This window comes from Myotis brandtii, unplaced genomic scaffold (genome assembly GCF_000412655.1).
Source record: "Myotis brandtii unplaced genomic scaffold, ASM41265v1 scaffold363, whole genome shotgun sequence".
NCBI lineage: Eukaryota > Metazoa > Chordata > Mammalia > Chiroptera > Vespertilionidae > Myotis > Myotis brandtii.
Genome location: NW_005363938.1, coordinates 5260259 through 5271516, shown reverse-complemented (window position 1 = coordinate 5271516; position 11258 = coordinate 5260259). Strand labels below are relative to the sequence as shown.

General features: G+C 48.8%; 1 protein-coding gene across 2 annotated transcripts in view; it reads right to left on the bottom strand.

The window, feature by feature from the left end:
- The window catches only part of CALN1 (calneuron 1), a 425613-nt gene that overhangs the window by 384217 nt on the left and 30138 nt on the right, over positions 1 to 11258 (bottom strand). The window contains exon 2 of one of the 2 annotated variants that reach the window (XM_014544450.1): positions 6557 to 6748. In XM_014544450.1, the coding sequence (XP_014399936.1) occupies positions 6557 to 6675 (119 nt within the window). In that variant the 5' untranslated portion in view covers positions 6676 to 6748. Of the gene's footprint in view, positions 1 to 6475; positions 6749 to 11258 lie in introns of those variants that run through there. The other variant, XM_014544451.1, reaches the window with a different exon arrangement.

Here is an 11258-nt window from a genome sequence, read left to right as displayed (position 1 = left end):
CATCTGCCCCCTGGTGGTCAGTGTGCGTCATAGCGACTGGTCATTCAGTCGCTTAGGCTTTTATATATATATAGATAGATGATGCACCCTGGAGCTATACAACAGCCTGTGTGTGTGTGTGTGTGTGTGTGTGTGTGTGTGTGTCCTTTGACATGCTCCTAGGCACACCCTGCACATGAATTTATCTTAACACATGAACTCTATAGTGAGTAATAATCTATCTTTTCCATGAGCCTATAAACTGCAGTATTCATTGCTTTATCTCCAACACCCAACACACAGCCTGGTACACCAATTACTGCAGTTGGAATGAATACCAGTGTAACCACCCACTGGGCCTAAAGGATGTCAGTTACTTATTGTTAGCATTGATCTGAGAATAGCTATGTCCTAGGAAGATGGAATCAACACTTAATATGTGGTTTCTAGGCTTTTACACACACAGAGAGATTCACTCACACCCAGTGTTCCTGGCTCAAACTGTGTTTGGAAAAGCTGAGTCAGCCAAAGAGAAGCTATTTTCTTTGCTGGAGGGCATCACTAAGATTTTAATGTGCATTGATATTCTCCAAGATGTAGCTCTGGAGCATCACCTGAATTTTACTGGCTGTGAAGCACTTTTAGAGGATATTTGTTTACATTGATGCTCTGAGGATCATCAATTTGTAACATGTTGCCTTAGCAGAAGCACAAAGGAAGTGAATGGGTCCTGGGTGAAAGGCAGATTTCCAAGAGACAAGGTCAGAAAATCTCCAGACGAGTGATTAAATGTTTCTTAGCTAAGATCACTTGAAATTCCAATTAGATGGCTGCAACTGATGAGAAAAGGGAAAGGAGGAAGATTTGGCCAATGAGACAAGAGTGGGCAAAGCGCAATTGTTGGTGTGGTATCATGGTGGCAGAAACCCTCCTGACTGGACCCCTGGGGACGCGGCAGGACTGTCAGTGAAGTTCCCAATGAGAAGGGAATCGGTGGCAACAGATTTCCAGCTCCCGCTTGAGAAAGCTTCTGACTCAGTAGGCAGAGCCTATAAGCATACATAGATTTTATAAACTCAGTAGATAAAGTTTGATGATGAGCCTAATTTTGAACTGGCCCATTCCTTGGCATTGCTCCTTCTGCTCTGCCACTACCCCTTGTTCCAGCCAGAATATGAGCAGTGGACTAATGGAAGCAGAGGCCAGATTCCAGTGAGTGAGGGGTGAAAAGCAAATGAAAGGGGAAGAAATAAACCATGTGTAGGCAATTTTTCAAAAAGTTTGAAGAAAATTTTATATCTGCTTTTTTAAAAAAAAATAAGATGAGTGACATTAGAACAAATGTTTGTGCTTAGAGGAAGAACAAGAAGTTGAAGAATAACAGAGGAAGTATATTTGATGGAATAGGTCCAATAAGAGGGGATGGTGGGGAACAAAGGTGCAAGCACATGTGGCAGATGGTCCTTGGACTGGTAGAGGGGTCCTCTCCTCCACAATGATGGGCATGGAGAGGTGAAGAGGAACATGAAAAAAGAAAAGATGACAGAGATGGTGGGCAGGAAGATGAAGAATTTTCTTCCTGGGACCTTTGTATTTCATGTGAATGAGGAAGTGACATCATTTTTAGAAGAATGGATACAGGTAGAAACAGTCATGGTGGAGAATGGGGAGGAACCTGACCACTAGAAGAACTACTGAGCCAACACTGAAGACCTATTGGAGTTGAAGACTATGAGTACGTAGGGTCAACTATCCGTGTCCCATATTCATATAGGATTTTCTCTCAGTATGCTACTCATCCCAAAATGGGACTAGCAATGGTAAACAGCTATAGAGAAGGTTGTCAAAGAGAGCAGTATTGCAGTGTGAGCTCTCCGAGGTGGGGTACTCCAGAGGGTAACAGGAGCAAGGTGGAAGCTGTGGGAGTGGAAGTCAAGAGGAAAGAAAGTCACAGAGTTAAAGTTGAGGCAACATGAGGTGAAAATATTGCTTTGGTCATCCACATGATCACCTCAGCTTCCCCGTATGACATCAAGACTTGGGGCAGTATAAGACTGAACAAGCTGGTAAGTATTCAAGGAGCATGGGATTGGTCAAAATGAAAGGAGACAGCAAGGAGAGGTCAGAGGTAAGACTTTTACACATTTCTTAAGGAATCATGCCATGAAGGTCGACCAATAGTTCCTTCAAGTGAAACATCTTGCTGTTCCTCTCAGAGATCCTGGAGGACCCCCCATCCCCTCTCTCTCTCTCTCTCTCTCTCTCTCTCTCTCTCTCTCTCTCATACACACACACACACACACACACACACACACACACACACCTTGTTCCAACCAGAATGGGCTCTCTCTTTTCTGTTTTAAATATTGGATTCCCCATAAGACTTATTTTAAAAAGGTGTTTGTGAGAAAGAAAAATAAACCAACAAAAAAACTAAACACCACTAATGAGGCTCAACCATTCCATTCAACACACAAATGAGCTCAAGACTACCCAATGTGTTGATGGAGATGCCCACATCCTGCTACAATACCATACAGTTTGCACTCTCCCCTAAGACATAGCCCGGAGAGCTAATGCTTATTGATGAAACACCCTTGTTAAGGCTGATGAGTTGAGTCTGCTGAGGTCCAGCAGAGTCAAGCACTGGGGGAGGGAGGAGCAGCGGCCCCAGTGGGTCCAAAGAATGAGAGACAAGAGGAGGAGAAATGAGGATGGACAAGCCATGGAGAACTCTGGTAAATGAATCCAGTCTAGTGGGGAGGCCAACTTAGTAACCAAGCAATAAAGGTTGAGTTCCTCCTGCCTCTCACTATGCTGAACCTTAAATCATGGAGGAGTTTATGGGTCCTGTTTAAGCAGAGACTCTTTTTATAAGCTATTCAGAACAGGGGTGGAAGGCGAAATAGGGAGAGAATAATTCCCTTTGAATTTCTATTGCTTTCAGAATCAGCAATGAGTCATGCATTCTAATTCCTTGCTTTGTCTACACATTTTTATTTCAAAATATGAAAAAACACTTTGTTTGGAACACGAGCTATTCTTAGCTCATATATCAATAGTGCACATCCATTTCTCCCCATATTAGAAGAGCTTCCTTTGGATTGGGCTGGAGCAGCACCATACTAGTAAGGTTGTTTATTTAATTGCAATTTGTTGAAGCCACCTGGGCATCTCTCTGTTACCTGGGGACACTCTCCTAGCTGGCTTCCTGGGCCTACTGACCATCCACAAGTCAGCTCCATACTTGACCCAAAGAGCACCCCAGATCCAGTAGTCTGGACAAAAGTAGGAGACCATCCTTTTAGGCCACCAGATTGAGAAGTTGGCACCTTGGCAGACCCGAGATAAGTCAGGGCTCCATTGTTGTGTGCACTTGGGAGACTCTTCAGGGAAAAAGAAGTAGAAAAGAAAGAGGTCCCCATCTATAAGTTATCTCCTGCAGACATGGCCACACCTTGGCAAAGACATAGGAATAGAAAGTCTGGGGAATTCTGCAATCCTCTGAGCTGACAAGCAGGAGGAGAACCACTGGGAGGAAGGCTGGGAGGAGGTCTTTCTTCTCCAGTCCCCGCCCTCTGTATAAGGTCTCTCTCCACACTCCCCTGCAGACCGCCCCCCACCCCGCCCACTTATCCACCCCATTGTGCTTGTTCCACCAGTGATAGTTCTCTGGGTCTCGCAGGGACCACCTTCTTTTAAAGACTGCAATTTAAAGCATTAATAGTAAGCACCTTATCGGCACTAATGGGTAGTCAACCAACTTCCAGAATGGAAGAAAACCAATATTCCAGGAACTGTGGTGAAGAAGTGCCCCACGACTCTAGCCATTGCCTCTCCCCATTTCCATCCACATATTTATAGTGGAAGCAGCATGTTCATAACCTCTGACTCTCCTATCCTGGATACTATTTATTTGATCAGGAATGGGCAGCAATGAGCCTGTTCATGGGGAATTTGGAATTGAGACAATACTGATTCCCAGCCAAGCCTGGAAGACAAATTGGGAGCTTTTTGACAAGAATAATTTTCATATAGTCATAGAAACCAGAGAAGTGTGGACAGGTAGAGAGGAGCAGCTTTATTTGGTTTTCAAAATCCCTCTGGGCCTACGGGTTATCCATCCTTTAGGCCTTGTATTCTATAAGACACCTCTCCCAACCCCTGCCTGAAGTCTTTCCAACAGGTCTCTCTTTTCACTTAGGAGAACGCTACTGGACTTCTGCTACTTGCAACCAAAATGGTACAAGGAAATGTGAAAATGATCCAGTGGGAAGATGGGACACGTCGAGGAGACTCCTCACTTGATAATTTTGCCCACCCTGCCCACGCCAGGCACAGCCACCTAGGCAACTGCCCAGAGGGCTTGAGATCTGAGGAGGCCTCCGATGCTCTGTAGGCTTGACCCACTACCCAGCCTGTGCTCTAGCTGAAGGAGGTCCCAGCCAAGGGACTGAAGGACAGGGAGGCAATGTACTCTGAGGAAACCTGTGGAGCAGCGGTCGCTAACCGGTGGTCCGTGGACCACTGGTGGTCCGTGAGGTCTGAAAGGTTGGCGACCGCTGCTCTGAGAGACCTCACTGCTGGAAAGTGATGTGGGACCATGCTCCAAATGAGCTGTATTTCCTTCCCCTCCTCTCCAATCCCTTGCGCTGAGGCCATAACAACAGGACTCCCTCTCATGGCCCCATTCCATCTCTCCTTTTCACCTGTATCTCCCTGCCCACTGCACCAAGAAATCTTTGTGGGAATGCTCCCAAGGAAGGGGTAAGCAAAAGTGTTATGTGGGGGAGGGGGATTGAATGTGTGAGGGGAACAAGCCAGAAGCCCTAGAGACCCTCAGCCTTGGGTCCAAAAAGAGTTAATGCCCCAAGGAGACGCTGATGGTTTGGTTCATTCCAACTGGGCTAGTGCTACTCCCAAAGACAGGTGAAATTAAATTGCCTAAGTCATGCCCATCACAGTTCTGGCCCCCAAATCCCAAAGTCACAGGAACAAATAGAAAAACTTTTTTTTTTTAATTTGGGAGTCTATTGAGCAAAAAGGGTCTTTCTAACTCTGATAGACTTCTTTGTCTGTTTGCTGTAGGATACCTTCATTTCCACTGAGGTAGACACCTGTCCTTTCCCTCTGTGGCATCTGCCATGTTTGTCATTTGTTACAGCCTCTGTAGGACATGCAGAAACATCTGTCACCCCAGTCCTTACCTCTTTTCCTCAACATGCCCCCCTTTCCCAGGACAATTGTCCAGGACGCTCTCACTTATGCCAGCCTGAGGAAAGGCCAGCCGGGAGTTTTACCCTTGAACTGGACCATGCCTCCTACCAGGCTCCTCTCTTGGAGAGGGTGAGCTGGGTTGAGGAGACCCAGCCCAGGTTGCTCTGGTCCCTGACTAACCTTGCTGAGCAGAACTCACGCTGAGTCTGCCCTGCAGCATGTGTCCTTTCCAGCTCATGTCGCCCTCTTCCAGACTTTTCCTCAGAGTAGACGAGAAGGGCTCACCCACAGGTCAGCATGCCCTGGGCCAGGGATCTTACCAGCTCCCACCTCTGAGTTCCCAAACGATGGCTCTACATAGACGCTTATACCATCCTATGCCGGGCCCAGCCCTCCTGGGAGAAATTGCTAAAAATCAGGAGATACAGTCAGAAACCTCTCTAGTTCCTTTTTTCCCTCCTAAGCCTAAACTTAAATTCATGGCCCCCACCATCAACACATTCGGCCACCATGAGGAGCTGGTGGCAGAAAGGACTGGCGATTCCGTTCCAACAGCCTTAAGGAGACCATTCAGAAAACAACCGTTTATAGGACTCAGCACAGACCAACTCCTCAATTCCAGCATCACAGATCAAAATTTCCTTCTATACAAAACCACCCAGAGTTGAAATTCCTCTTAAGTTTATACAGCCATGAATGTCTCCAAGGAGAAGAAAGCAAGCAGGGTCAAAGCCAGGGAAGCCTGTGGCTTGGTAACGTGAAACCCCTCCCCCTGAACTGACCTCCTCATCTGTAAGTGAGGGGCTGGGTTTCCCAGTGGTTAGGAACCTCAGTTTTGGATTCAGAGATCCGTGGCAGGAATCACAGGTTTACCTTTGCCTGTGCGATCTGGAGCGAGTTGATTAATGTCTGTCTTACTTTTCTCCTGTAAAAACGGTGTTAATGACACCCTTGCGGGGTTATTATGAGGATTTGTTGAAATTACCTATGCGACATTCCCGCTTCGATGCTGACACACAGTCCCACTCTCTAAATGATATCTGTTGCTGCTTTTCTAACCACCAGCATCACCGCAACCCAACCAGCACCTGAGAGAGTCAGCTTGCAAACCCATCCCCTCACCCACCACACATCTCGAACCTGTCAGGCTCAGGACTTCATCTCTGTACCCAGCTTGGACATATGTCCCCTCTGGACCCCTCCCAGATGTCCTGCCCGTAGGTCTCCTCTCCCCCCACACTCAGCTGCAAAGGCTCCCAGCCCCCGCACCACCCCCTACCTGAGGGCAGAACACAATCAATCCTGAGCAAACACGTGAGAAAGCTCGTTTCTCCAGGGGGTTTGGGGGGAGAAGACTTGCCAAGTGGGGAAGTCGGGGGCCTGGCTCCTCGGCGGCTCCTCTCCCCCTCCAGGGGCTCCTCTGCCCCCCTTTTCCTCATGTTCAGGCTTCCCCTCTCCAGGTTGCTCGGGCAGCCGCATCGGGGGTCCAGGGCGATGTTCTCAGAGAGATTTGTGAGCACATCAAGGGAACGTCAGCGGTGACACTGAGGCTCTGCAAGGAGTTGACAGAAACTTACTGCCTGCACAGTGCTGGTTGATCATTTACTCAGTCAGTTGCCTAAATAATTCACACCCTCCCTCCCGTGTTTAAACAGGACAATGGTAGGAACACAATCCGGACGCAAGAAATACAATTACAGTCGTGACAGTTGTTTAGTTATTAATAAGGCCTCAATGTCACCAGAGGGTGTTACACAATAAAACAGTCATGTGCCTTTGGAACCAACCTTAATATTTACAGGTACTTTTCCATTCACACTCCCATGGGAACTGCTGTAGTAGAAGCGATGGGGAGAGAGTTACAACCGCCAGCATGATTGCAACTCGCAAGAAAGCCCAGCTCCTTGCCAACATCATTTGTTTCCTTGCTGTTGGCATCAACAGAGCCACAGAAACGAAGTTGGGGGCAGAGTTAGGGATAGCTGCCTTACGGAGAAGATTCTTGCCAAAGCACCTAAGCCTGGGCTGCTACTCATGATCCCAAGGCAGGGTCATCCTAACTTCCTTAGACAAAGCAAAGAGCATCCAGGACCAGAGTCCCTTTATGTCTCCAGTCCAGACTTGATTCCCACACGGAGGGAGCCTCTGCATTCCTTGGATGTCACCCTCTCTCCCCGACATCTGGTTAACCCCTACTTGTCCTTTACAAATCCACTCAGGTTAAGGCACCTGACTGGGTTTAGGCACCCCTCATCTGTGCCTACTTTGGTTGCTGCACGCAGTCTGTCTCTCTCTTCCCCCGACACTGCATTGAGAAAAGCTCCAGGCAGAGAGTCATTCCGATGCATGCTGTGTCATCTGGGCCCAGGCAGGGACAACCTTAAAATAATTGGTGCCCAATAAACACTTATTAAACTCACATTTAATCAATATTGGTTCTCTTGATTGACATTTACAAATTAGTAACAAAACAAAGAATCTCAAGGGATGTAAAGTACAGAATGTAACTGGAAGCATTTTGGTGATGAAAAGAATGAGCCTTGGCATCAGGGATGGAGTCCTCGTCCGAGAACGCTGGCCCCAGGGGATGGCCGCGCATTGCAGCGGGCAGTGGCCTCTCCCTGCAACAAGCAGCCCCGTCCTGGCAGCTCAGGCTGCGTATCCCTGCTCAGCTTCCATCCTCTTGAGTCTGACCAGAGGTGCATTTCCACACCTGGGAAGTGTCCTTCTGTGGAAGCTGGCCCTTAGGAGGCGGGACTAAGAAGATGACCTTAGGAAGCATGAAGCCTTGCAGAGAGGTGTGTGCAAATGTCATTATTGTTGTAAGTTAGGATTGTCAATCTGTCGGTCCCATCCCAGTCAAGTGAGATAAGCTCAGCTGCAGACGTAACAAGTGTCAGTTACTGCAATGAGTGAGTGACAGACGCACAAACTGACCCTGTGCTTTGGAACCTCCACCTTGACCAGAAACCCCATACTCTAGGTCAGGGCCGGGCCAGACCGTGTCTGGGTTCTCCTGACCTGTGAGACCTCTGGCTTTCTGAGGGTCATGGCAAGGAGGTGGGCCCTCCCCCAAAAGAGGGGCTCTATCTCCTGTGACTGGGTGGAACCTCCCACAGGAACACCCTATGGAACAATAAAGGCAGAAGGCTTTTCTTACCAAACAATACAGGGTTAACACACCCATGCAACAGCACTTGTCTTCACACACACACACACACACACACACACACACACACACACACTCACACACACACATCAGTACTGTACACATATACACATGCTCACAGACCAGTCTTCAAACACTCACAAACTATGTGTGATCTCAGCCCCTATCCTAGACATACACACAGGAGGACTCACTCCACAGCCACACAGCTGTACACAGCTGCACACACCAATATACACCCTCACACACACACACACATAACTCATGCGTTCACACATACTATGGCACCTGCTTATCCACACGAGCTGCACACACACCTATACTTTTTTACTCATCTCTAGTTATCATGTTAAGTTAAAAAGGAAAGCATTTTTCCTGTGTCATTACAGTAGAAATGAAAAAAATGTGACATTTTATTTTCAGATATGCTTTTAGTTGCCATGACAGTCACAGCACCATGAAAGCTGTGATTGGTGGCAAACAGATTTTAAAAGAGCGTAATTAGCTCCCTATACACAAGACCTTCCAAATATATTGAGTGTACTTTCTCATCAGTCCCCTCCACACAGAGTGGGCACCAGGGCAGGGGCACCCCACAGTGCTGGTCTGGCTGCCAAGCCAGCTATGGGACCTGCCAGGGGCTCCGGGCAAGGATGTCCAAGCTGATGCTCACAACGGCTTGAGAACCCAATCCACTTAATTACTTGGAATGTGCTTGTAGCTCAACAGGAGCGTGGCCCTGGAGGTGACAGCTCTCCATAAAGAACATCACTCCTGCTGCTCGGCCGGCCTCTGATGCCCTTTACTGCAGCACTTACTTTGTGCCAGAAAATCACAAGCCAGGGGGCTGGCCCCAGCCAAACAGGGAGCTGGCTCCTCCAGCCAGAAGCCATCTCACCAGAATGCTCCTCTGCAGGTCATGGCTGGCCTGACACACAGCAGGGGAAGCCAAGCTGCCCTCCACGGGCTGGGACTGGCCAACTACAGCCAACTAATGGAGTTGCCTAAGGTGGCATCTGCATAGAAGATGAACCTGCATCTCCCCATCGCTCTAGGAGCTTCTCGAAGAGCAGAGCCATAATGCACACACCTCCCAAGTCCTCAGTGGCCTTGTGCACCTTGGCACCCACCGTAAATACCTACTGAAAAGTGAGTCTTGGTCCTCAGATTAACGGGTTGGCTCATTTCCTGTTGAGATTCTTAAGGGCAGGTAAATTCCAGAATTTCCCCACTAAGTCCATTTACCTTGATAATCATCTGAAAGGTCAGCCAGGAGCAGGTTTGTGAGCCCAAGTCCCGAAGTTAGAGCTTTGTGCTAATGCCTGGACCCACATTAGTGTCCTTTCCAGATTTGTTTCAGCAAATGACCCCATCAACTTCCTTCAGCACCTGAAATGTTCCGAGAACTGGTCCCTCGTGTGAGGCACTCCCAGCCCCCCAGAAAGTGACATTGATTTGGTTCTGCCCTCAAGGTGTTCCATCAGCTCCATCACTTTTACCAACCCATGTTCTTGATGTGGTCAAGAACATGGCTAATTGGCAACTTACAATAGCTAAGATCTGGAAGCAGTCCAAGTGCCCATCAGCAGATGAGTGGACAAAAAAGCTATGGTACATTTATACCATGGAATACTATGCAGCAGTAAAAAAGAAGAATCTCTTACCCTTTGAGATAGCATGGAGGGACCTGGAGAGTATCATGCTAAGTGAAATAAGTCAGTCAGAGAGAGATAAGTATCACATGATCTCACTCATATGTAGACTCTAAGTAACAAAATAAACTGATTAAATGGCATGGATCCAGAGACATGAAAACATGGAACAGAGTGCAGAATCTCAGAGAGAAGGGCGGGGGTAGGGGGGGGGACTGCACGGGTGGGAGGTAATCAACCAAGGGACAAGGGGTTGGGGTGGGCTAGAGGGGGTCAATGGAGGAAAAAGAGGGATATATGTAATACTTTCAACAATAAAGAATTATTTTATGTGTGTGTGTGTGTGTGTGTGTGTGTGTGTGTGTGTGTATATGATAAAAGCCTAAGTGACCGTTATGGCAGACGACCAGAATGACCGGTCGCTATGATGCTCACTGACCACCAGGAGGCAGATGCTTAACGCAGGAGCTTCCCCCTGGTGGTCAGTGCACTCCCACAGGGGGAGTGCCACTCAGCCAGAAGTCAGCTCACGGCTGGTGAGTGCAGCTGCTACGGTGGGAGCCTCTTCCGACTCCGCGGCAGCACTACCGAGTGGCGGCAGCAGGCACAGCGGGCCGGGATGAGTGCAAGCAGTGCGGTGCCTGGCCCCGATTCAGGCTCCTCCCTGGCCACCTGCTGCTTGGCACACTGCTACATCCCCCGAGGGGTCCCGGACTGCGAGAGAGATGTCCAACTGCCGGCTTAGGCCCGATCCTGATGCCATTCTCTGTAGAAGGCAGTCAGTCTGAACAACTCAGTGACTCAGGGAAGCGCAGGAAATTCAGGGTGAGCCTACCTCTGCGCTTGACTTGCCCACTCAATGGTGTTCGCAGGACAGATCGTGGTGGCCCAGCCCGTGCACGTACAGCAGCTGCTGAAGCTCAAGCAGCAGGCCATGCAGCAGCAGCAGGCCATCCAGCCACAAGCCGGCAGGCAGACATCCCCCAAGAGGTCCCAGACTGCGAGAGGGCACAGGTTGGGCTGAAGGACGCACCCCCCCCAGTGCACAAATTCGTGCACTGGGCCTCTAGTCTATATATATAAGGCTAATATGCAAAGTGTCCCCTCAGGAGTTCATCCGGGAGACAGGAGACCGATCACTCACTATGACATGCACTGACCACCAGCGGGTGGTGCAGAACAAAGGAAGGCCCTGGCCAGCGGCTGGCAGCCAGGGAAGGGAGGCCCTGGCCAGCAGCCAG